Source organism: Labeo rohita, chromosome 5, assembly GCF_022985175.1.
Source record: "Labeo rohita strain BAU-BD-2019 chromosome 5, IGBB_LRoh.1.0, whole genome shotgun sequence".
Taxonomy (NCBI): domain Eukaryota; kingdom Metazoa; phylum Chordata; class Actinopteri; order Cypriniformes; family Cyprinidae; genus Labeo; species Labeo rohita.
In genome coordinates this window covers 27,735,424-27,763,358 of record NC_066873.1, presented here as the reverse complement: position 1 = coordinate 27,763,358, position 27,935 = coordinate 27,735,424, and the positions used below count along the sequence as shown (strand labels likewise).

Sequence of the window (27,935 nt, the reverse complement as noted above, 5' to 3'; positions counted from 1 at the left end):
CAAAGATCTCCTATCACTTTTGCAGGCAAGGATGATGTAACCTATAAAGTTTCTTGTTTTAACACGAGTTTAGCAGTGTATATTTTCTATATATAGGCTTTGCACAGGGACAGATGAGAAACTATGAGCCAGGAAAGAACTGGAGCACCTTGTTCTAAATCCATCTCCCCCTCTGTGGAGTACACTGTTTTTCTTGTGAGGCAGCTCTCGGTGCTTTATGATGATTTACAAGTGCATTATTTGATATTAGTTGCGATTCAGACAAAAAGCATGAAAGGTTGTATAATAACTAAACTAAATGGCTAAACTGTTTATCCTACAAGATACTGATCAATGCATTCACGATGCAAAAGCAAAAGCAGTTTGTAAATGCCAAAGGCTTCTCCACTATTGTAACGGCCAGTTAATGGTTAATATCTTCCAGATATATTAATCAGATTCAGAGGCAATCTTGACACAAGTTTGAGCTGCGAGCCTGTGACGGTTTGACAAGCTCACAGATGACGCGCTCGGAGTCACTCGAGTCGACAGCTTCCTTCATCCACGACAAACTGCTCACCGCTTCATTCTCCTCCTGACGCGGAAATTAGGTTGGCGCAGTTCTCTATTACGGCGGTTTTTCGTTTTCATACACACACACTCCGCGAACGTGAGCACCCTTTCTCTCCTCTCAGGTAACGCGAGCCAATAGGCGCTCGCGTACAGTGCTCAAACACCCGAGCTCACGGAAAAAGAGGCGGGAACCTCGCGCACCTTCAGACGACGCGGAGCGCGTGCGCGCGCATTCACATCGCTCGAGCTCACTCACTCACACAGAGCAGCCAGCAGCAGCTTCACGGGCTCAAACCGGCGGCTTGCAGAAGGGGCAGGTGGACGTCTGCGCAGACTACCACCTCCGCTTGGCGGTCTGAAAGCACCTCGGTGGAAATTTGGCCACTTCTCCCAGCCCGTCCGTGATCTCGGTGTCATTTGTCACAAATACATGCCGTTCAAGTGCTCGTAGTAAACAGTTCCTCGAGATGGAAAACGCCCACACTAAATCTGCATCTGAAGTTTTAGCAAACTTCGGTGTGAACGAAAACACTGGACTCACGCTGGAACAAGTGAAAAACAATTTAGAAAGATATGGACCGAACGGTGAGTAAGCTCTCATGTATTTACCTGGCTGTTTCTAAGTGTTTACTACTAGTGCCGGTGGAGTTGAGCATAGGAAGAACATGCGCTCCCTAGAGCGGAAGAAAGTTATTCTTTATAACTGGCTGCCTTGTAGGCTTTTATCTCTAAAGCTTAAGAAATAGGAGTTTCCAGCTTGATAAGGTCCACAGTTGCTGATGAGATCTCTGAAATGATGGATTATGATGCAGCCTCTAAGTTTTGGACTTTTACTGAGCATGTACTGTATGATGCTTTGTTAAAAGCTTTGCTTTGTCTGACTATAAGAACAAATGTCTTATTTCTTCATGTCAGATAGTTTGGTAGGCTAATTTATAATCATGAAGTCATATCTCCTCAGCCTTGCTCTTATTTTATGACATGGGACATTATGACCAACGAGACCGGCATTTTCCATTCACCCTCTTTTATGACCCTTAGTTTGAATTCAGGCAAATCCAAAGTGATTTGCGCTCTGTAATGTACCTGGCCGTGAGCCTCAGAGTGGAAAACCTTCTGTCGAGGTGGCTTGCAGGACTGAGATGCCGAGTGTCCACGTCCTGCAGGATTTCAGACTCCCCTCATTATGAGCCACCGGTTCATTGAGCCGCACAAGTTTTTGGCTCAAAGGCATTTGCAGGGAATAGCCTTCCCTTTGAATGGGAAATATTGTTTGGAGAGATAAAGAGTTAGATAATGTACCGGCGACCAGCATTATAGAACTTGAGAAACCAGTTTTCTACTTCCTTAGTGAAACAAAATGTTCACGTAGAAACAGTGCGCGTCGGGTTACGCTGCCCTACTACTGTTTGTGTCAGAGAGCACTTAAAAAGAGCTATTTTTTTGATTGCGCAAAACCGTACTGTACTACAGTGTTCTGTTGTATTTTATTAAAGAATGTGAGTTGCTCTTAACAATCTATACATTTCTATGTTGTTATAAAAATATTAGAATCTGTTTTTTAAACCTTTTTATTTTTTCTGTCATTTGAAGTGACACTACATCTTCATTCGTTCGCTTCACAGCTGTGCATCGCATGATTTATTCTGGAGGGTCCAGTAATTGAGAGTGTTATATAATGACATAAACAAGCACGAAAGTGTGTTTGTCCCATATGTCACGGTTTTGATACCCAGGCTACCCAGGCACTTGGCTTCTTCCTATCAAAGTTTTCCTGATGTGTAATCTTACGCTTGAAAGCAGTGATCCTGAACACTTTCCGGTTCAGATGAAATACATTTTGTGCCAAAGTTTTTAAAAAAGCAGTTTAGCTTGTCGTTGCTTATCGTATCAATCTCCACTATTTGCACTTTGACGCATGACACATTTGCCACTCTTAACACTTTTGTTCATACAGTAACTGCATGCTTGATATTCAAATTAGCACAGTGGCACTTCCAAATTAACATAGGGAAGATATCGTATCACCTATTATTTATTACAGAATGAGCTAGTGTCAGTGTCTGACAACCCATCAGCGGCTAATGAAGAATCCCCAATGTGTCTGATCTCTCTGTAGACTCTACTGCTGCATAAGCACAACGTCCCGTGACTTTCCACTTTGGTCGCTTAAAGCGACAAACTTGTTAACTCATTACGTACGCACTCAGCAATACTCAACCTTAGCTGGGCTTTCTTTGTCATATAGGACTGTTGAAAAAGGTTTGAAAAAGGTTCCTCTTTAAGATGGACAAAGATTAGCTATAAATTGATCCCGAAGAAGCTTCCTCTAGCCATGCAATCGTGCAAGATACAGTAAACAGAAGAGTGGTTAGAGATGTTTTGTAACATGATTTGGTTAAGACATCATTGCAGCCCTGAGGCCAACGTTTACTTAATGGAAAAAGCGACATCTTGGTGTAGATGATGTCTCTCTCGCTTTGAGCTGTCAACTTCCTGTTTGATATGTAGCTAAATGCCGCAGGGAATACCCTTCCGTTTTTGACCTTATTGCATGCATTGCTGTGAATCAGTCAGTTTGTATTTTTGTGAATGTATATCTGGCTTCGAAATGCATTCAGAAATGCATTTATTAATCCAAGCTCTGTTATCTCAATTTGACGTTAAGCTTCAAAGTGACATGTTTGTCTGAACAGTGATGCCTTTTGACGTTTGTTTCACTTTAAGTAATTAACTCATTTGCCTGTGTTCTGTGATGCACTTTTTAAATTTGTCTCACCCCCTTGTTTATATGCATTTTGTGTATGTAACAGAGTGCTTTTGTCCAAAGCCTCTGTGTTTGTTTTGTGTGCGTGTGTGGGTGGGAAATGCTCCAAACCCTTTTGAGATTATTCTGACACGCTGGCACATTATTAATGCAGGCGGACAGGAGGTTTTGTTTACCATTAAGCAATTAATCATTATTGTATATTAGCACCCACATGTTTTTTTTGCTCCCCCCCAGAGATAATTCTGACATAGACTTTTGCATGTGCATCCAACATCAGAATCCTTTAGAAAACATACCCCATTCCTCTTTTTCTGTTCTTTGGGAAATCCCTTATAAAGTTACAGAATGCTTTAATAAATATAGCAGCATTCCTTGTAATGATATATGACTAGAACATCCTACAGACTTCGGTGTAACATACCAGTAACAGTATAAACAGTTTTGCAGTTGAACTTTGCACTGTACATCTTTTAACTTCCTTAAAAGGAGTGTTACGGATAGTTCACCCATAACCCACTTTTTTCTGTAAAACATAGAAGAAGATATTTTGAGAAATGATTTGTTCATACAATGGAAGTCAGTGGTAACGTTACCAGCATTCTTCAAAAAAAGCCTCTTTTATATTCTGCTAAAGAAACAAAGTCATACAAGAATGATATGAGGGTGAGTAACTGCTGACAGAATTAAAATTTTTAGGGGACTATTCCTTTAAAATAAGTTTCTAATAAATACTAAACTAGTTAGTTTTCTTCTTAAGACCTATTCACAACAATGCAACAATTTCTGTATATTTGCTTGATTCATTTGAATTAAAAATAATGTTTCCTGTACCCAATTTACACTGTTGATCAAAATTAATTTCTTGACTTTGTCCATTTTACTTATTTTTTTAAACAGGTCTTTAGAGTCATCTTTATACCGTAAAGGAATCTTTGTCATCACTCACGTTTACTCACCCTCTTGTCATTTTAACCCTGTATTAAAGGTAGGGTAGGCAGTTCAGAGAGGCTAGCAATAGCAAGCTGGCTTTGAAAGCATAAGATCCCACCCTCCCTGCAGATCAGTCTCCAAAGCCACACCTCCTCCAAAACACATGAAAGCGCATAGGCAGACCAGAAGCTAACCAGCGACAAGACTAGAGACAGCGTTGGTGTAGATTTAAATGCAACGCATGTCTCATTTACCGATGAGAAAACATCATAATGCCTTCCATTCTCACCAACCAAATCACCTGTCCTGCTTTTAACTTTTTTCTTCAGTGAAACACAAAATGAGATGTCAGGTAGAGATCGTGCAGCACTTTTTACCTACAGTGAAAGTTGTTAATTGTAATTCAGTTTAAAATCATTTTGAAGCTGCAGTCTGTAACTTTTTTTGGGTGTTCAAAATGTACAAAATTTATATAAAAATCAAGGACATCTTGAATCCACTTTCCAAACCATGTTTTTGGCATATCACTATGGTACACCTATAATATGTTTTTTATATTCTAATTATTTTCGACTGGCTCTAGTAGGTACCACTGTGGAGTAGCCCAGTACTTGCGTGACTTGTCATAGACATAAAGAGAGAGAAGTAGCTCCCTGCTACAATGTTCTTCTGCAAGACGCATGTAGTTCTGTTCATTTACTGCTAGAGTGCCAAAAGTTACAGACTGCAGCTTGAAAAATGACGTAATTTTGTAAAAAGTGTCATGAAAATAGTCAAGTAAATAAAATGTTAAATTTAAGAGTCAAGTAAAATTCCAAGTCAAGTCAAATGTGTGTGCTTTTTATGTTTCAAATCAGGTTTACAGAAAGTCAAGCTATTATGTAACATAGAGCTGTTTTAGGGCTGGGCAATATGATGATATATAACAATAGCATAAATGATCCTCTGAATTTAGAGCTAGCTATATTGTTTGCATTTTGTGTAACAGATATATCAGTGTCACGAATACATGTCTGAATGTTTGAATAGAATTCAAGATGCAATAAAACAGAAGTAGTGTCTAAAAGTCTGATTTAAAGCATTTAAAAAAAAAAGATTTTTAAATTGAAAAAAATATGTATAACATTTATTTACAAAATGGATTTAGAATAGGTTAAATATTTCACTTAGTGCTGTGCAATGCTTAATCACAATTATTAATTAATAATATATTTGTGTGTACTGTATATAAATACACTGGATATATTTAAGAAAAATATGTTATGTTTACTATTAAATGTTTAATGTTAAATATTTATATCTAATATTATTTATATCAGTGAACATTTATACATGTAAATGCATGTATATATTTAAATATACAGTAGTCAGCATTTGAAGTGGATCAAAAAAAGTTAATCAACGTTGTCCTAAGACAAGAACCGTATTCAATATATATATATATTGTATGTGTTTGTATTTATACATACCTAATAAATATATATATATATATATATATATATATATATATATATATATAATGTATATATATGTATATATATATAGTAAAAACAAAAACTTTTATTTTGTATGCGATTAATCACGATTAATCATTGCACAGCACTTTTGTTTTAGTTTTGTTTTGCATGAGAGTAAGTGGTTCTCAAAAAGTATGTAACAAATGGAGATAAATAATAGTGTTTGTTGTCAGTTACCTAAGTCACGTTGAGCACTTTTGCTTGCCATTTAAAATCACCATCCACTTTCACTGTAAGGAAAAGGGGCGTCTGAATGTTTCCTTTTGTATTTAACTGAAAAATAAAAATAACTGTGTTAAAATGAGTAAATTATGACAGGAAATGTGTAGATATGTAGGTCAAAGAACTGTGACTGCATAGTGAGCCTCTCTTCAGTATTTTTTGTGATGTCACAAATAGAGTCTCAAAATGAGGGAACCCATCTTCATTAACAAACATAAATGCCAGTCTGTTTAACACTAAGTAGAGCGCACAGTCAGCACAGAAGATACTATACTGCTCGCTTTTGGGTTGTGCTGAATTGAGGTCATCTCTAGCGTGTATTTCACCTGTGTGCTGAAAGAGGCCAATGGTTACATGCTGTTGTAACTGTGGTGGTTTGAACCCTCTGGGGTTAAAGTTGTTGTCTGTTAGATGGGTATGTACTTCCCACAGAGTTATTGTGGTAGGGAGTAAAAAGGTCCACATTTGATTTAATTTAAATTAGTGGTCATACTGTGATTGAAATGACATGTCTTTGAGGACTGTCCAGTTTTTTTCTCATTTTTGTCCATCTTTTCAAACTAAACACTGTATTACTACACACTGCTACGGATTGTGTGTGTGTGAGTATGTGCAGAAGATTCAGTTTTCTCACTTACAGCTGTGATCTAAGGACTCTGTATAAGAGGATGTTTGGTGTTTCGTTCTTTGTGGTGCAGAGTTTGCGTGCCTTGCTGAAGAGCATTTTTCGTGCGATCGTGCATATGCGTGTGTTTTTGTAAGTCATACTGGCAGTTGGCATAGGTAGATAACTGATAGTATACGCACACACATCACTGGCTGGCATGTAAACACCAGAAAGACACACACTGACCCAAGGCCATTTTTCGAGGACCCTATTTATTTCACTGTTCTTTTGTCTTCTTCAATTTGAAAAATGCCTTGTAATGGAGATGTTTTCAAATAGTTGCATTTGTTTGTTATGGCATATCATCTGTGTGAAACTGCAGACTAATGCTTGGATGGTTTTGTTTCCTCCTTGTCAGAACTCCACAGTTACACCAGACTAGAATACTAAAATACTCATTACTCATACAACAGCTCTTTAAGCCTTCTAATAGTTTTACTGTGGGGTTGATTCAAAAATGTAAGTTTTTTGTTGTTGGATGTTCTTTTAAAAATGCCACAGTCTCCCCTATAGTGTGATCAATGCTATAAGAAGTGTATTAATATCACAGTTTCTCAGTTCTCTATGTGGTCGGCCTTATGGAAACAAGCACTGAATTCTAACTTCTGTGGGCCTTCTGTAGTATACAGTACTATTCAAATGTTTGGGCTCAGTAAGATTCATCATTATTATTTTCGAAAGAAGTCTTGTATGCTCACCAAGGCTGAATTAATGTGATTAAAATAGTAATAATGTTAATGTGAATATTATTGACATTTAAATGAACTTTTCTGTTTTAATTCACTTTTTGCATTCAATTTAATTTATGCATTCAATAAAATTTGCATCTTTTTTCAGTATTGTTTGATAAATACAATGTTCAAAAGAACTGCATTTATCTAAAATTATTTTTTGTAGTAATGTAGAAGTCTTTGCTTTTACTTTTGTTCAGTAATGCATCACTGTTGAATAAAAGTATTAATTTCTGTAATAAAAAAATCAATGTTTTGTGCTTTAATGTTTAAAAAAGTCATCCTGTCACGTCAAGAAAGTCCTCATACATTGACCTCTAAGTTTTTAAAGTTCATAATGAACTGCTTCAACAAACCTAAGCACACTTAACAACTTTCTGTAGCCATACTGTAGTAGCATAACCACAAGAAAATATAAGCTAGGGTGAACCACAGAAATCGTCCTTTGCCAGCTCTACAAGTGGTGCATTTTCCACTGCTCCTTTTAGCATTACTTTTAAAGTCATCTTTAATGTTGCAAGTTCACATGATCACATCAGTTCTGCTTTTATACATGCAACATGCATTGAAATCATTAAAATACTGAGGTTTTTAAAGTGTCATGATGCATTGATGCATCATTTTACTGTAAATAAAAAACTTAACTCCTAGCACTAACATATAGAATCATCACAGTGCAGGATATGTTAGTATGTTTGTGTCAGTTGCTATTGATTTTTATTTTTAAATATTTTTTTTCTTGCTTGTTTGAGTAAAGGAAGTAAACTGAGGCTAGAGCGTTATCATTAGCACATCTTGTGTGTGCATGTCTGTGTGTTTGTGATCTGCTTCTATCTTGTCACTCAGCTCTCATTCTCACCTCCCACTTCTGCTCACAGCATCACCTTCTTGTGGCAAACCACTCATTTGACTCAGCCTGCATGAGTGTAGTGTTTTTATTAATCGTAACAATTTCTCTTTTCTTTCATACTTTGCTGACATGTAGCTAGGTTGCATGCACAGCAATAGAAAATGCTGCGTGTTCTTGTTTGTCTACTGCTGTTTGTTAATGAGTGTAATTGTGTGTTTTTTGCAGATATGGTTCTGTCTTTTCAGCTGTTGAATTTTCCCAGATCTGTAGGCCAGGTAAAGAAAGGAAAATGCATAGAGTTATAGCTCAGCTGATTTAACTCTTCAAACCTAGGAAATGTCCACCACTCTTGCTACAAACATGAACAGGGCTTCTTAAAGAGATAGGTAGTTTAGACAAAAATGAAAATTCTGCTATCGTTTACCTTAGCGCTGGGCGATTTTTCACATTTTATTGAATTTAATGTTTTGTCATGATTTTATTTTTTGGAAATCGAGGAATCATGATTTTGAATAGGAATATTACCAAACGTTAGAATTAGACACTGACAGTATACCAGTGATAACGGTTAAGAGAAATAAATAATCCAACCGCATGTCGGCGCACGTGATAAACCGCACACAGGTGACACGCTCATAACGCTAGGCGCCATTCACACAGAATGTAATTTTGTGTTGACAAAGATGCGACATGGATAGTGGAATAGGAAAAACATATAAGAAGGTGGGGGTGAACTACTTTTAGCTTGAGCGGCGCGTTTTTAGAATGCAGTTTCATGCATTAGACGCTGCAAGAGACGCGAGTGCGACAGTCATGTGTCCATGTTTTACACAGAAAAAACAATGGAAAGGCAGCGCAATCGAATTTAAAAAATGTGTGAAAAACTACTACTGTATGTCTGATGTTTCATGTTTGGATCATGATGACAGGCAGAAAGCTGCTGTTCATTGTTTTTACAGAACATTTATATTTAATAATAGTCTACTGTTGTTTTACCTTCAGTCATTTTGAATTTGAATTGCCTTGACTTTTTTTTTTAAAGCATTTTTTTCATATTATTTCTGAATATATAATATGTATGTTAAGACAAGTTTTCACAAGATGTAGTTGTAGTTCATGCATCTTTTCTGCAAAGATATTTAACATCATGTTGACAACTTCATGTGTGGTGCCCTTTGACTATAATTTTCTTTAACTAGAGGGTTAATAAAGAAGTTACTTGAATCATGTTGTAGTTACATTTTCAAGTTGACTAGTTAAAAATGGTAAAAAATCAAGAATTGGTCAAATGTTCTGAAAAAAATAGAGAATTATTTTTTTATGCCATATCGCCCAGCCCCACTCACCCTCATGTCGTTCCAAACCTATGTAATTTTATTTCTGTGTAACTTGTTTTTTTCCCTTTCATACAGTGGAAGTCAATGGTCACCAAAATGTTTGGTTACCCACAAAGTATTTTCTTCTAGGTTCTTCTGTGAAATTCATAATGGTTTGGAACAACATGAGAGTGAGTAAATGATGACAGAATGGTACATTTTTGTGTGAACTATCCCTTTAAGACCCATTAGTCAGCTAGTCGTCCAGGCAGTCCACTGACTTTTTGGCTGTTCCCTATTTTTTTTAGTGTGTGTGTGAACTTTGTATTCGCTGTTGCTGGTAACTGTGTTTGATGCTTTGTGATTTTTAAATGGAAACATCCAAAAAACATTTCTCTGAGTGAGAAATGATTTATGTTGTGTGTGTATGTGTATTGCAGATGTGAAGAATGTTCTGTTAAAACTGCGGATCACTGTGAGTGATCTATGCAGGGTTGCTGTACAGTGTCAGTGGAAACTTTGTGTGAGATTAGAGCTTCCCCTTCAGAGAGAACCAGTGTTGCTGCGTAACACCTCAGACGGCCAATAACAATGCTTTGAGCTGGCCAAGGAGTAGGCAATTAATTAACATTAAATAAGAAATGTAAAAATAGTGTGTGTGTAGTTATGCATGTATTCCAGGTATGATTAAATGACTTTGAGGTATATTTAGTGGGATAGTTTACCCAAAAATGAAAATTTTGTCATTAATTAATCACCCTCATGTCGTTCCAAACCCATAAGACCTTCAGTCATCTTCAGAACACAAATTAAAATATATGCTTTTGATGAAATCTGAGCACTTTCTGCAACTCCATAGACTTTATGGATGAACCACTGATGTCACATGGGCTATTTTACCGATGTCCTTACTACCTGTCTGGGCCTGGGAACATTTCAGTTACATTGCTGTCTATGGAGGGACAGAAGGCTTTAGGATTTCATCAGAGATATCTTAATGTGTGTTCTAAAGATGAACAAAGGTCTTACAGGATTGGAACAACATGAGGGTGAGTAATTAATGACAGAATTTTCATTTTGGGTGAACTATCCCTTTAATGAAAGTTTTACTGTAAACATCAGTGTATGTCTGTAATTGGGTATTATTAACCCACTATGTACTATAAATAGAACCTTTTTTGCTTATGTCTTATTCCACAGATTAATGATCGCCTCACATGAAATGAAGGAAACTGTGCAAATTGGCCTCACAATATGAGCGTTTCTAGCGAGCAGTGTATCACTCTTTTTTTTTTATGCAGTGTTATGAGAAAACCTCTTTGAAGTTGTGAAGAGTCAAATAGTTACATCCCTGTATTCATCACTCATAATTTATTTTCCATAAACTTGATTCTCTACATCCCAGCCTCATAAAGTGCTGAGTATTGTGCATGAACATTATTAGGATACTCACTATACTAATGATGTCGACTCGAAGGGGTGTTCATACATACAGTGGCAGAGTGACTTCTCATTTTCTGTGAGAGTTAGCAGTGTCTGTCTGGCATTGTGGGTAAAAGCAACCGTTGGTGATGCAACAAGCTGAGCAGAGTTCAGCTACACGCAAATGAGTAGCCGTACAGACCCTGGAGCTCGCATGATACGGCGCCTTTTACGGTTGGAGTAGGAACGACTACAAGAAACCGACAGACCTGGCAACCTCCTTAATCACTGTATGTGTGAAACCTTTATGCAAAGGTTTTCTGGGCATTTTGGCCATCACTGTGAAGTTTAACTTAGGCTTTTGCATGTTTAGTCCTCTGGTGTTTATGTACACCATTGTCCTGCAGTCATACAAATCACATATGAGTGGATTATAAGCGATTTATTCACAATAATCGACAGTTACACTTTCAGTGACTTTAAAGTGTCTTTTTGTTGTAGTTTCCATCATGCCTATCTTGAGCAGAAGTCAGTAACTCCAGCACGACTCCATTAGAATTCCTTCCAAGTTATTTTGAGAAGCTGAAGGAGGCTTGGAACTTCTGTTTTAATGACTGCTTTGTAAATGGCTCTTAAAGCAAGGAATTATTTTTTGCCTTTCTGATCATTAGACTCTGTTCACATGAATTCAAACAGCACCTTTATGTATTGAAAGTCACTTCTGATTTATAGTAGTGTAGTGTTGTTGTGAAAATTGAAGTGGGTATAAATCAAGAGTAAGGTTTATGTTGCATAACATTTATTTTGGGTGAATGTTGACAGAGAGATGCTGTTCCAGCCATGTCCACAAGCCAGGTGGTCATGGTAACTACTCTTAAAACATTTAAACTGATAGACAGGAAAAACATATTTTTTTAAACAAATGTAGTAGATCCTTAATCCCGAATATTAAACACTGACTGTTTTGCAGTGTTTGAGCTATGGACTTGAATGCTACTTCAATTAATTCACCAGGTTGAAAGGTTGTGTTCTTTTCTGAGCAATCTGATCTTTGTCTGGTGGACAATAAATAACACAAAAAAGCCAATAGGCTTACATTTAAAGGCGGGACTTGACTCGTATCTAGAGACCAGAATGAAGACTTTACTTTTTTTTTCTTTTTTTAACCAGTATAGTATTGGATACTTAATTGTGCATGCTAATTTTCTTTTATTTTTGCATTTAGACTCCTTTTGCCGTCATCTAATGCTTACTTAAAAGTTAATCTTCAAAGGCACTATAATGTAATACCTACGGATCCGTTTCCACTGGATAAAACATAAATATAATTGTGGCTTTTTTTCTCACAATTCTGACTTTTTTCTCACAATTGCAAGTTTACATCTCTTAATTCTGTAATTTTTTTTCTCAGAATTGTGAAAAACACACTTCTGAGAAATGAAGTCATAATTCTGAGAAATAAAGTCAGAATTGTGAGATATAAACTCACAATTCTGATTTTTTTCTCTCAGAATTGCGAGTTTGTCTCACAATTGTGACTTTTTGACAGTTATGACTTTTTTTCCTGACTCGCAATTTCTTTCTAGTTTGTATCACACAATTCTGATAAAAAAAGTCAGAATTGTGAGATGTACACTCCCAATTGTGAAAAAGTCAGAATTGTGAGATAAAAATATAAACCTGCAATTCGCAAGTTTATATTGCGTGAACATAAACTTGTAATTTTGAGGAAAAGAAGTCAGAATTGAGTTCATATCTCACAATTCTGACTATATTTCTCAGAACTGCAACTTTACTTCTCAGAATTGCGAGTTTGTCTCATAATTGTTACTTTTTTTTTCCTCACAATTGCAAGTCATAAAATCAGAATTGAAAGATATAAACTCACAAATCGGACTTTTTTTTTTTAGAAATGCACGATATAAACTCGCAATTGTGAGTTATAAAGTTAGAATTGCGAGATATAAACAAATAGAGCAATATAAACTTTTATATTTCAGTTTATATTTTTTATCTTACAATTCTGACTTTTTTCCTTAGAATTGCGTGCTACAGACTCAATTGCGAGAGATAATTTTTATAAGTTTAATAAGATAAGTTTATCTCTCGCAATTCTGGCTTTATAACTCACAATTGCGAGTTTGTATGATGATATAAACTCGAAATTGTTTGAAAATAGTTTGAAAACAACTTGAAACTGTTGTTTCAGTTTTCTTATTGATCTATTGTGAACAATTCATACATACTTGTTTATTTATGTGTTTTGACCTTATAATGTTTAAAGTATCATAGCTTTATTCATTCGTCTGCCTGTTTTTGAGTGCAGAGCCCAATCTCAAAATCCCTGCCCTACGTTTTTTTTTATTTTTTGATAAGCTTTTACAATACAGAAGGAAGGATATGTTGCTACTTTCATTTAAATGCATTTTAAATCTGTGGGAATTAAATACTACGTTGTGATATTATTGGTCAGTATTATTTTTCCCCGCCCACTGTGGGGTAAGAAATAATAACAGTTGTTTTAGAGATGGAAAAAGTTTTTGCCAAAAGACCAGATGATTTTTTTAATGTTTATTTTTAAAAAAGCATCACGTGGCACTTAGGAATCATATGCAGTTGTAAGACTGGGCTCATTTCATTTAGGAAGTAAACAGAGTCAGAGTTAGTTCAGGTTAGCTGTGAGCTCAGCTGGGCCACATTTTCACTGCATCCTGCTGTGTGCTCTCGCTTGTCCTCCTACCTCCCCGGGTACAGACGTTACAGACTCTGTGTGTTGTTGGCAACTGTTTCCAGGAAGTGTTTCCCCTCTCCCACTGACTGGTGTGTAAACAGACTGCCACTTGTTTTCATTTACTGTGTGGTTGTAGAGTGAAAGAGAGGGAGAGAAAGATAGTTGAAAAAGAGGGTGGAAAAGTAGAACAAGATGAATTTAAAGGGGAACAACAAAAGCAAGCTTGTGTGTGTTTGTTATGCATGAGGGCAGGGTGAAATCATGATGTAGGAATGTGCCTAGGCCAGACAAGCAGACACAGCCCAGATGACTCTGAGGGAATCCTTGGCACAGCCTAACAGGGAACCCCTTCCATCCCTCCTCTCTTTTTCTGTCTTTCCCACCCTCCTTCCTCCCACCAAGGTTGTGTTTATGTTCAGGCCGGCGGTCGAGCCCAGAAATGCCTACAGAGTGTTTGTTTCTCACTAAGAAATCACTCATGTTCTTTGGTTTGATATCAGATTAGCTGTTTACTCAATGTGTGGAAGGCAAAATGCACCTAGATCAGCAGAAACCCAAACCAAGAACTAGCAAAGTTAAAGCGACGGGAGGGTGGCGTGCCCTGGTAAGCGCACACACGCACATACATGACTGGAAAGAGAGGGAAACTCAGGGCCATTACTCCCCCTGTCCTGCCACCCACTTTTTCCACAGCACTGGAGGAACATGCTGCTGCTCTGTGAGGTGATTTCTTTCCATAACAGACTTCAGATGAGTTCATATTCCTCTTACATAATATCATGTTGCATTAGAGCTGAACCCGCGATGATTATCATGAGCTGCAGAATGTGCCATTGGGTTCAGGAAACAAAAAACAGTCCTGCAGTGTTTTGATGCTGTAAAGTGAAAGGTGCCTCAAGATGAATTAGGAAAGTGTTTGCACTGTTCGAAGCTGACCAGGTGTCTTAATGCAGATGCAGAATTTAAATTCTGTTCAATATAAGAGGGTGTTTCTCGTTGGTTTATTGAATGGTCACTGAATTATTGAGGTCATGGTCATGCTGAATTTACAGCAGATATTTGTTTGATATTGTTTTTAGGTGGTTGCTGTTTATATTAACATTTTGAATGAGCTGGAACATTCTTAAATATTTAATTGTGAACTAGATAATTAATCATTTTGAACTATATAATTCTGAAATACACTGCTGTTTAAAAGTTTGGGGTCAGTAAAGGAATAATGGAATAATGACTTTTAAAAATTCACAGGGATAAATGACATTTTAAAATAGAAAACAGCAATAATATTTCACTATATTACTGTTTTTACTGTATTTGTATCAAATAACTGCAGCCTTGGTTAGCATAAGTGACAAAAGAAAAAAAAAAAAAAAAAAACTTTCTAGCCCATAACTCTGGAACAGTAGTGTAGTTGATTCTGAACTACAATTCTGAAAATCGCAGAATCAGAAAATCCAAAAATACGAAATAATTTCAATAGCCATAAATAAACATTCAATAAACATTTCTGAGCTGTAATACAAAATTCTAAATGGAATAAAAATGCAATTCAAAATTCTAAACCAGAACATTCTGATATATTTTAAACTTTTTTTTTACTAGAATATGTGACCCTGGACCACAAAACCTGTCATAAGTCACATGGGTATATTTGTAGCAATAGCCAATAATACATTGTATGGATCAAAATTATCGATTTTTCTTTTATGCCAAAATCATTTGAATATTAACTAAAGGTCATGCATGTTCCATGAAGATATTTTGTATATTTCCTACTGTAAATGTATCAAAACGTACATTTTGATTAGTAATAAGCATTTCCAAGAACTTAATTTTTTTTTTTTTTTTTTTTTTTTTTGCACCCTAGGATCCCAGATTTTCAAATAGTTGTATTTTGTGGTCCAGGGTCACATATTATGAAAAGTGTGGTTTTAAAGTACAAAATTTTTATCTAGAATTCAAAGTATTGAGAAAATTCAGGCAGTGCTGTTAATTCAGAGGAGCAAGGAAAACTGAATGGGATATTCTTGCTTCTTGTAATGTATGCACAGGGCCCCTAAAGAGAAAAGAATGACTCACCGTTATCGGAGCATTTGAAGTACATCACTGCACTTATATCACATAGACGGAGCTCTCGACTTCAGATTCTCAGGCTCTCTAGTACAGACAGATCTCATAGCCTGAGGAAAGATGAAGAGAAGAATCTGCTCTGTTCTTCAAAGCAGAACACACTCTTTCATGCCTTTCTCCCTCCTTCTCATTCACTTCTACATCTGAGCCGTCTCATTCACTCCATTCATGCTTGTTTAATTACGAAAAACGTTAAAAAGCAGTACAAGACTGAACATTATTAAGTAAGCATCCGGTCACGATTGCTTGTGTTTTTCCCCCGTACATTTTTTTTCCAAGTGTTGCGGGAAATTCAGTCACTGATGGGCCAAATGTGTGTCTTAAGACTGTTTGGATGTGTGCCGCCTTTTTTGAAAGGGAAATGGGAATCTTGATGCTTTACCGCTGTGTAATTTCACTGCTGCAGGTCTTTTGCCACGAGCCAATTTCATTTTTGTTTCCACTGCATGTGCATTCAGCCTGTTCCCATCTGCAGTTGTGAACAGTGAAAACGTCATGATTTGCATTACCTGTTCCCAGCTTTTTCCTGAATGTATGATTGTGAGGCAAAAATTGTGTTAATCAAGAATGAGAGATGAAAGGAGTCAGATATTCATCTTAAGGAGGCAGGGAAGTCCCTCTCTCAAAAATTCAGAGAAAAAGGCAAGTGCTATCAAGTTTTTCTTGGTTATCAGAACTGATGTGGATGCAGGCTTTCACTCTGAGCAGAATGGCAGGGAAACTCCTGATAGTGTCCACACAACACAAGGCTAAACTTGACCTAAGTACACAAACACATGAACGTTGGAATTCAGGAACACCCTGTATTTTCTCTCGCTATCTTTTGGGTCATTTCCAAGGATTTTCCATTATGCTTACTGTAGGTCCATTCATGAACAGTCTCCCAGAAACAAACATGTTGTACTTGTACACGTTGGTGTGCCTTTTGTCAAGCGAAATCAGTTAATGAAAGCACTTCATAGTCAGACGCTCTAATAGAGTGTCGTAATTGCACCTATAGCAGCATCAGTGTGAACTGATTATTAATGAGGCCACTCTTTCCCCACGCAGACAGACACGCATGCTAAACGACTGTGAATCCTCAAGATTTCAGAGTAGAGCCTCAACAAAGAGGGCATCTGTGTTGTAATTATGATGCGTGTGTGAGAGAGAGAGGTCCGTGAAGCTCCGCCCCCTCCCACTCGCCACATGCTCTTCGGCTCCCACACGCTCTGACTCGAGAACCTTCTAGAACTGACTAAACAGCAGTGTGTAGGCCACTGAGCGCATCTTATGTCGTATGACTTCTGTAAAATGCCAGAAATGTTTGTTTCATCATGAAATTCTCCCTCTTCGAAAAAGGAAGGACATTCACTAAACAAACGGCATCACAGTTGGTGGTCCATCTGTACATTTTTCCACCCCAGATGATATTCTGTGTGTGCAATGGTTGTGGTTTACATTTAGCAAACCATTTGTGAATGTGCTTGCTATGGATTTTATTACATCACTCTATTTTGGATCTGTTTTTTTTTTTTAAATAAATATTTTGTAAATGAATTATTTTGTTATAAGTGAGGATGCACTGATAGTCAGGTCAAGTCATCTTTATTTATATACCGCTTTTAACAATACTGAATTGTGACAAAGTGGCTGTACAGTACTAGGAAATAGTACATCAACAATGCAAAAGGGCAACAGTAAACACTCAATTTTCAGTTAAATTCTATTACAATTCTGGCCCATACCTGAAAGCTGACAATTTTATCAGGCAATAGCTGATTACAGGTCGACCAATTATTAGCCTGGCCGATTATTGGTGCCAATATTAAGCAATTTTATGGTTATCGATATCGGCCACTTTCAAAACTAATTTGCTGATAAAATAACTTAAAACTTTTTGCCAGAGTCCTTGTTATTCTTAATTTGTCTCGCCAATTATTGGTGCTGATATTAAGCATTTTTATGGATATCGTTATCGGTCACTTTTAAAACTGATTTGCCGATTAAAATATTTGACGTTTTTGTCAGAGCTATTGTTATTCTTAATTTGCCTGGCCGATCATTGGTGCCAATATTAAGCATTTTTATGGTTATTGGTATCAGTCACTTTCAAAACCGATTTGCCATTAAAATAATTTAAACGTTTTTGTCAGAGCCCTTGCTATTCTTAATTTGCCTGGCCAAATATCTGTGCCGATATTAAGCATTTTTATGGTTATCAGTATCGGTCACTTTAAAAATCAATTTGTCTGTAAATTTTTTTTTTTTAATTATTGTGAGAGCCCTTGTTATTCATATCTTACCTGGCAGATTATTGGTGCTAATATTAGGCATTTTTATGGTTACTGGTATCGGTCACTTTCAAAACTGATTTGTCGTTAGAGTAATTTAAACGTTTTTGTCAGAGCCCTTGCTATTCTTAATTTGCATGGCCGATTATCTGTGCCGATATTAAGCATTTTTATGGTTATCAGTATTGGTTTCAAAACCAATTTCTCTGACATATATATCGGTTCAAAATATCGGTTATTGGTCTAGTTGATCTGTAATAATCAATATCGGCATCAGCTCTGAAAAACACATCTGTCGACCCCAACTGCTGATATTAAAATTCTATTGTATTTTGGCACAAAAAAGAATTTAACACACAAGTTGATGTGTGCAATTGTATTGATGATTCAACTGTGTTGCAGTATTGAAAAATGATATATTTTGAGATATAAAGCTAGACCCACCCCTTTTTTACAATTAATCTTTTTGTGTTTTTAAAGATTAACTTTAAGTGAGTGTTAAATGCTGGCAAAGGTATGGCAGTTTGTTTTTAGAACGTAGGATTCTTTGCAGAGAATGGCTCAGATACTGCAAAAAAAAAAACTCATGTCTATTCTGCAGAGGGAAAAAGTCCATTAATCCTAAATCAATAATTGCCTATGCTAATCTGTAATCTTCTGGTTTAGCATTGCGCCGCATGTCGCTGTGTATTTAACGTTCAGGCAGAAAATGAAGCCAACTCACACCATCACAGGCATTGCAGTGTGATGTAAAAGAAACTGTTTAAACAACGTTTTTTTACCGTATGGTCTTTCTAACAGAATACCCTCTGTTTTGTCCTCTCTTTCTCTCTCTCCCTCTCCCTCGTACCCTGCCTCTCATTCCACAACGGATTGCCTCGCCGTGTTTTGACTGACAGAGCTCCCAGCCGAAGAAGGTAAATATTGATCTTTCCATCATGTTGTTACTGCTCTCTCTTTATGGGTTGCACCGTTAGCACGGGCTCAGTCATTCTGTTTTACTAGAGAGAGGTAAACTTTAAGACTATGCACACATGCACAAACACTGTTCTATAGCTGTGTGGTTTCCCAAACTTAACCTAAGACCCACTTGTCATTGCATATTTTCTGTTTGCCGTTCTCATTATCCGTCTTTCTCACAGGTAAATCTCTGTGGGAGTTGGTGGTGGAGCAGTTTGAGGACCTCCTGGTGAGGATTCTGCTGCTGGCAGCCTGCGTGTCTTTCGTAAGTGACTTTTTATCTAGTTTAGTTGTGGTTCAGAAATTGTGTTTTTTTCCCAGCACAATGAATAGTATGACAGCCAGACCCCACCATAAGTTTTATAGCAGTTACAGTTCATTCAGTAGGTGAGGTAATGCAGAACACAAGACAGAATAAATTGCCATCACCATCTTTCACATCTAGTTTGCATTCTGGTGTGTAAAACCTCAGATTTCACTGAATGATTGTCAATAATCAGCACAGAAGAGAGGGATTTTTTTTAATCTCCCCTTTTCATTTTTAAAATCTGTCTTTGTAGTCAAATGATATATGTAAAACCTTCACCAGGACTTATTTGTGTGGTTTAAGGTCATTTACCTGGGTGTCTTGTGTTCACAGTAGAGAACACAGGTAAATGAATGAAGTGACTTCAAGTCAAAGCTCATTGGTCCATAAACTATGTCAGAGAACTCCAAAGAAACTAGATGTGCGATCAGCAGTCTTTTCAGTTAGGCCTTGGAAAGAAAGCATTAAACATCTTCAGCGCTGCATGTTTATCACTTGCAAGATGTTACGTAAGTGTTACGTCAGGTATAAGTCTTTGAATTACATATGTGTAAAACTACATTCTTTTATTATCAGCTACTCAGTTAAGGAAGCACTGTACAAATAGAATCATTTAGGCTGTGGTTTACCAAACATTTGATATGGGGCATACAGTAAGACACACTCATAAAGCACATCAAAGGGAACAGAACAATCATGATGTTGTTGAAGTTAAGTAAATAAGTAAAAGTAAAGTTATGTTTAAATTGACGTGCCGTCCTAAAAATGCAGTGATCATGGAGCAGGATGAATTTAGAGACACAAATCATCTCAGGTTTATAGTGTCGAAAGCCTAACACCCGTCCCACCCTTTTAGGCTGTTGGCTGATATTTTCTCTGAGAAGTTGTTTCTGCAAATTCATGCTAGTTAAACAACCACAGCTAATATTTAGAATAATATATCTATAATAATGATATGTATATCCACTACCTTTCAAAAGTTTGAAGTTGGTAATATTTTTTTTTTATGCTTTTGAAAGCTCACCAAGGCTAAATTTATTTGATCAAAAATACAGTGAAAAGTGTAATATTAGGGATGTAACGATATCAAAATCTCACGATACGATAATATCACAATATGAAGTCCACAATATGATATTATTGCGATATTTAAAAAAAAAAAGACAAATGAACATTTTAAAGTTAAATTATTCTATCTAATGCACTTTGAGAGTTCAAAATTAAGAGCTTTAACCCATGTTTTTAACTAAGAAAGTCACAAAAAAGTCATTGAATTGACTTGTACCTGAACTTTAAAGGGAACTCCAATCCTTTTTTTTTTTTTTTTTTTTTTTTATAAGTGGTATAGTATGCTGTCTAAATTACATTCACACTAGTGTTTTAGGAAGTAAGACAAATTAGAATATAATAATAATAGCCATATATTGTAAAACAGTTGCACTGTAAAATAAATGAAAATGAATATTTCATAGTATTTATATTATTTTTGTTTTACACTACAGTAGGGAAATTACAGTGCTTATTTCCTAATTTCTACACTTGAAAAAGATATTTTGAATCTGGATTGCAGTAACATTACTGGTTTAAACCTCTAGCTGTCAGCAATCCATACTGCACTTTTGAGCTTTTTTAATTGAGGCTTTGATAGAAAACTCCAGCTTCAGTGAAAACAGGCTTACAAAACAAATCTAAAACGGTCCCACTACAAATCTGGTGAAAGGCTGTAATCATCTGCCGCAAAAATAAAGCATAACTGGTGGCCATTGTGTTCCCAAACGTGCGCTAAACTCACAGTACATGCAATAGACGAGTTCACTGCATTCACTGTGAACTGAGCCATTCTAAAGCGTGGAAAACGCCGGATCACGAGCTGATCGCCTGAATGCAGTAAGTGCTTCGTTTTGAAACGCGCAGCGAAAACTTGACTAGACTTGATAAAGGGATTAAGCCATATTGCGGTTAAGGTTTTAGTTCGGTTGACAGATACCGTGCCAAATCATAATGGCCCATAACACAACTTTAAAGACCTTTTATGTTAGAATAAGAAGTTAAAATTTATTTTAAAACTACACTTTTTGCCCTATAAGACCTATTGTTATATATTTCCACAATAATATTGAGAGTTTTGCTATCGCGGTACAAGGATATTCATAATACCGTTACTTTCCTATGTAATATTGAATGAAATATTAGTACTTTAAATAACTGTTTTCTCTTTTAATATACTTTACATTTAAGTTCATTTTAAACATTATATCTTTGTCACTTTCATTGCATCCTTTCTGTCTCTAAACTGAAGTCAAACTAGAGTAGATAAACTATCCTTATGCTGTGATGTAATGATTGAGTTGCTGTGGTTTTGTTGAGCAGGACTCCAGACTTTCCAAAACTCTGACTTGTTAAACTGTTGAGCGTAGTCTGTTTTTCTTATTGGCTTTTATGAATTTACCTTTTTATGAACTTTCCGTCTGACTTCAAGTAGCAACAGGGGCCACGGTCGAACCACTCCAGCCCCCCGCCGTTCTGTGAGAGTAATATAACATGAGCGCGTATGCGCTCTTGCTCACCCGCAGTGGAACGGACGGTCAGACCAGACAGACAGATTTTTTTGTTTGTTTTTTTCAACAATAACACACATTAGCCGCTACAGTCTTTTTGTAGATGCTTTTTGTTTCCAGACATCTGCGTTCAGTGTCTTCTTCAAGTGCATCAGCTTTTGGAGCTCTGCTCATGTCATCCATCATTGTGTCTTTCATCCATACTTTTATTGTCTTAACCGTGGTTAAATTCTATGAGGCGAGCACCAGTCTTCCGACCACTGGAATCCTGCGGAGCATTTGAAACTGATAAAAATATTGCTTTAGACCTCCCAGAAAGCCTTGTGAGCGTGTGTGTTTGTGTGCAGGACAAGTGCTATGGTGCAATGGAAATACTCTGGGGAGATCAGCCCAGTCTTGGAACTCATTTGTGTGCCTTTTTGAATATATTAAAATCTTTAGCATTCAGCTTTCCTGACTTTTTTGCATGTTATGAGAACAAAGCCGACGGTATCTAAGCGACGGGGGAGCCACAGAGACAAAAATGTAGTGTTTTGTTTTTTATTTATTTATTTTGTGTTTTGAAGTGTTGTGTTATGAGGGTATGATAGCCTGACTCATTCTAGAACAGCATGTGCTGGGAATGAAAGCTATTGGATGGAAACAAACAGATCTACATTTGCAGCCATGCAACTGCTGGTTCCAAGACACCCGAAATGGCTGCCCATTTTCATTTCAGCTCATTTCAGATAACTAGCTGTATTGCTTCTGTCCTGATGAGTTTTTCATTCCTTTTCTGTCATCTTTCATTTTTCATTTCAGCTCTTTCTAACACCCGTCTTGCGTAGATCTTGTCCGTCTCTGACTGGTGTACGGCGTTCTCCGCGTTATCAGTCACCGCTTCAGAAGATCTCTGGCTGACTGTACATCAGTGTAATCTCATTTAGCTATTTTCTATTAGACCTCGATATAAAATAAGAATTTTTCATGCTTGAGACTCCAGCACAGCACTGCACGTCATCAGAGAAAAGGTCACTTGAACAATGGATAGACTTCCTGTATTTAAGTGGTAAAGAGTATGCCCACCGAGAGGGTCTTCCATTTGATGATTTGAGAAAAGCTTCTCAGTGGAGAAGTTTTGAAGCGTTTGGAGGAGTTTTTACATTTCCAGGAATGGAAACATGAGAATTTATTATCAGAAGCCTTTCCTAAGGTCATATTTTGGTCACTGTGAGTAACTTTTAGTTAGGATGGCATGGAAACTTTTCATTTATGTTTGTGGTGTAATATTTACTGTACTTTCTAATCTTGGACACTGTGTCCACGATTAATCCAAAGACTGCAGTTGTATCTTGAAGGGATAGTTCACCCAAAAATAAAAATTGTGTCATCATACTCACCCTCTGTATCTTTCAGAACCTGAATGACTGACTTTCTTCTGTGAAGCACATGCTTTGAAGTCTTAGAAAAATGTTCAAACTAATAGCAGTTTGTTTGCCATTGTTTGCAAGCGAAACCGATCTAGTCAGTCCATTTGTATTCTGTTTGAAGTCTGAAAACTCGAGGGAATGCAGAGAGGATCTACATTCTACTGATATTTATGAGTGAATAGGCCGCCCAGAGCCATGACTTGACAGGATTTAGCTGAGCTCTCTGAACTAAACTCTAAGCCACTCATCTGTGAGGCTTTCCTCAATATTTCAGTAATTGTCATCTTTCCACCCGTTTTGTTTTATGGACTGCTTTATGCTCTTCATCACTTTCTCATTCTGCCTCTTCAACTATTTTTGGTCTCTGCATTCACTCCCCCCTCATTCGCCTGCCCATCTTATTTCACGGTTACTCAGCGACTTAAAGAAGCCTCTGCGTGGGACACATCAGTTTGTAATGAAAGGTTAAAGACAGACTGCTCTATGACTGATCTGTGGCTAAGTTGCTTAGAGTTAGGTGGAAGGAGAGAGAGCGCTGTATGAATGCATAATACCAAAGAGGTCTGTGGAGGACACCAGGAAAACTGTTCTTAAAAAAGCACACAAAGTGCCAAAAATTCTTAGTGTAGTCATGGCCATACAACTCATCGTTTTTTCGTCATACTCTTCCACTCTTAAATATACTTCCTGACATGGATTTTTATTTTAATATGTTCCTTGAGGTTTACTTACAATGTTAATAATGTTTTTTGCACAAACAAACAAAACAGATATGTGGAAAAATGATTATTTTCAGCCCTCATTCTGAACGTCTGTCTTAAACGACCTCAATAAAAAAGGGGCGTGTCCTTTAAGGCTTCTCAGGAATCGGTCACTGTTGTGATTCACTAACATCATTGCTTAGGAAACGATATCAACACCCCCTCGTTATAGACCAATTTTGAGTAGACGTCACAGTTACGTCACTTGCAACTGCACGCGCATAGTGGTTGCAGAATAACATGGGTAACAAGTGAAGGTAAACAGGTAAAATCCATGGAATAAGAGGGGAAAAATATTTTTGTGCCTATTGATTTCAATGAATGCAAATAATTTTCATAGAATGCTGTTGTCAAAGACCCCATTTGAAGCTAAACACTGACGTTTAAACGGACATACTATGGATGAAAACGGCTATGGCTACTCTACTTTTAAATCATAAATTTGATTTAAACAATAGGTCTACATAATATGCTGTTCATATGCTGTTCATAGGGGACGTATTGTATTAGCCCTACAGTTACAGCACGAAATATTATTTAAACCTACATTTTACATAACATTTATTTATTTTATCTCACAGCTCTGGCTTTTTTTCGCAAATGCAAGTTTATATCTCCGAATTCGGACTTTATAACCCGATTTAACTCAGCTAGTGAGTTTGTTCATTCTGATGGGGAAAAAAGCCAGAAGTGTGGGAGCCGAGGGGAAAAGACAGAATGACGAGTTGTTTTTCCTTATTAGAATTGTCAGATATAATCTTGGAATTGCGAGAATTAAGTCAGAATTTTGAAATATAAAATCAAATTACCTTTTTTTTTTTTGTTCTTTTATTTCATGACTCCATAGACTGCTACTTGAACTGCCCACAAAAACGTCATCCCTCTTTCAGATCTGTAAGACTATCCCACTATCTAACGTCAATTTTGTTGAATAACAGTGCTTATTGCTGGGTGCCAAGCTCTGGTAATATCTAGTACAGCTTTATCCATCAATAAATGTTTGTTTGTGAACTCTTTATGACACTGTGTCTCGTTTACAAAACAAAACGCTCCAGACATTCCTCTTACATGATCCGGGATGCCATTAAAAATAGACTATCCACTTGTTCCTACAAAGATGCAAATGAGCTGTTTAAACCAAACGCATCAAAGCGTACATTCTTTTACTTCATTTGTCCTATTGACGACAGACTCAAGCGCATGGACTGTCAGAAAGCAAAGCATCTGTATACTGTATCCAGTGTAGACAAGAAAGCAGCAGTGATTGTAATTTATATTTGCTTTTGACGTGACACGACTCACGTTCAGCATCTTCAAGTGATGAGCCATTAAGTGGCTGAATAACAGTAGGCGGGACCTGTGGTGAGAAGAAGACTATTCGTCAATGCCTTGCTCTGGAGGCCGTGTTTATGCAAATGTTTTTACCCGTGTGACGTCACCTTGCACCTCAGATCTAAACAAGCCGTTTTTGGAGCTTGATTAAATAAATGCTTTGTTTATAGCGAGGAGGATGTTTTAAGCAATGAAACTTGTAAGATGTTTTAATGGAACAAAATCCTTTTGTATGCCAAAAGATCAATGCAAATCTAATTCTTATGACCCCATTAAGGCATCCAAAAGTCAGTATTTTGCTACCTCTAACTATCCTTTTAAAGAACTTTTTTGCCTTCTAATGCCATTGAACAAATCTTTCAGGTCAGCTCACGCCATACTTTCCCAGAGTTTCAATCTCTGATGTGAAGTTGAACAGATAAACGCTGTCAGAAAGTAAAGAACTTCAAGGCCTTCTCTGCGACCTGCAAAAATCAAGCTGTCACATTCCATTCCAGCTGGATTTACACTCTATATTTACCATATCATGCATACTGCGTTTTAGCTTCTAAGGTGACTGGGGTTTTCCTGAAAAGGCCTCCCACCCCGAACTCCCACATATCTGCCCGGGGCATGTACCTGATGGCATGATTTCACTGGAATATTTGTAATGGGTGTGGAATAATGCAATATCTTGTTTCATAACAGACAGAGCCTGATGTTTATTGTACTGTTTGTTTAACAGTGGTACCGTCGGGTCCTTGGGGTTCGACAGAAAATACTTTTTCAGTTGTTTATTAGTTTTAATACTTTGTTTTCTCTGCCAACAGATGATGTTTTTTATGTTTATGAAAGAAGTCTGCTCTCCAAGGCTCCATTTGGTTGATCAGAAATACAGTAAAAACACTAATGTTGTGAAATAGTAGTACAATTTAAAATAACCGTTTTCTATTTGAATATTTCCTATGATGGCAAAACACTTTTTCAAAAGCCATTACTCCAGTATTCAGAAATAGAAATCTTTTGTGACATTATAAATGTCTTTACTGACACTTTCAATCAATTTGATGTGTTCTTGCTAAATAAAAGTTCAAATTAGTTTCTCTTCTCCCAAACTTATGTAAGTGAACACAACGGTCAATTGTGTATAAATATAGCGTGCCTGTAATTTGATTTAATTTTAATTTTTGAATACTTAAATTCTCACTTGTGTAACCTTAACAGAACTGAGCTTTGAATGTGAGGTACAGTAGGAGTAATTTATGTTTTGTTTGTTCATTAGGTGTTGGCACTGTTTGAGGAGGGGGAGGAGTCGACCACAGCGTTCGTGGAGCCTATTGTCATCCTGCTCATTCTGGTGGCCAATGCAGTCATTGGAGTCTGGCAGGTGGGTGTGTGTGTGGGTTGAGAAACTGAAGGACCACAGAGAATTTCAACTAATGATTAAATCTATCTTCTCAAGGAGTAATGGCAGAATGTCGTCTTGATGTTCTGCTCTTTAGCATTAGATACACTACTACTACGTTCTACCACAACTACAGTCTTCTGTTCCTAAAGATGACAAATGATTATCAGGAGTTCAGATTTGTTTATTATTGTGTATATAAGGATGTGACATGTAATTTACAATTATTACATAATATCTGGATAAAGTAGCAGACTGCATTGACAGTGCTAAGAGATTTACCTAATTAATCCTAATCTTATCAATCCTATAATCCTTGGCATGCTATATTTGACTTCTGTCTGAATTTAGAAGTGACATTTCGGAATTCTGGGCAACTGAGGAAAGAGGGAAAGATGTGTATGTTCACAAATAAGCTATGCATGTTATACCTTATTAGAACTATTGATATTAATGATGCATCTGTCAAAATTTTGTCTGATACCAATGATAATTCTGTAGCTGACGCCAATATGATGGCCGGTAGTTTATTTTAATTCATTTTAAATGTTTGATTTATAATATTAATTTTAATATAATTAATTATATTTTTAATTCAGATTATTTTATATTCTAATATTCGTTTTAATATGATAAGTTATTGTTTATTTGATTACCTTTTTTGCCTTTATATTATTTTAAAGCTTAAATCAGAACATTCTGTAACAATTTACAATAAGGTTCACTGGTTAACATTAGTTAACTACATTAGTTGACATGAACTAAGAATGAACACTACTTCTACAGCATTTATTAATCTTAGTTAATGTTAATTTCAGCATTTACTAATGAATTATTAAAATCACAAGTTGTGTTTGTTAACATTTAGTTAATGCACTGTGAATTAACATGAACAAACAATTAATGGCTGCATTTTTATTAATATTAACTAACATTAAAGGAAAAGTTCACTTCCAGAACAAAAATTTTTCAAATTATAAACTTACCCTCTTTTCATCCAAGATGTTCATGTCTTTCTTTCTTCAGTCGTTTAGAAATTATGTTTTTTGAGGAAAATATTTCAGGATTTTTCTCTATATAGTGGACTTCTGTGGTGTCCCAGAGTTTGAACTT

General features: G+C 36.6%; 1 protein-coding gene and 1 long non-coding RNA gene across 2 annotated transcripts in view; one reads left to right on the top strand and one right to left on the bottom strand.

Annotated features, from left to right (window-relative positions):
• The first annotated feature begins 499 nt into the window (after positions 1-499).
• Positions 500-27,935, top strand: part of atp2a3 (ATPase sarcoplasmic/endoplasmic reticulum Ca2+ transporting 3) — a 68,214-nt gene continuing 40,778 nt past the window's right edge. The window contains exons 1-4 of the mRNA XM_051109434.1: positions 500-1,137; positions 19,011-19,028; positions 19,254-19,336; positions 26,700-26,804. Coding sequence (XP_050965391.1) covers positions 1,020-1,137; positions 19,011-19,028; positions 19,254-19,336; positions 26,700-26,804 — 324 coding nt within the window. The 5' untranslated portion in view covers positions 500-1,019. The remainder of the gene's footprint in view (positions 1,138-19,010; positions 19,029-19,253; positions 19,337-26,699; positions 26,805-27,935) is intronic.
• LOC127165118 (uncharacterized) lies at positions 13,616-19,003 on the bottom strand. The gene is made up of 3 exons (XR_007827742.1): positions 18,894-19,003; positions 15,788-15,888; positions 13,616-13,830 (listed from the first exon to the last, which is right to left on the bottom strand). It is a non-coding gene; the product is annotated as an uncharacterized LOC127165118 (long non-coding RNA).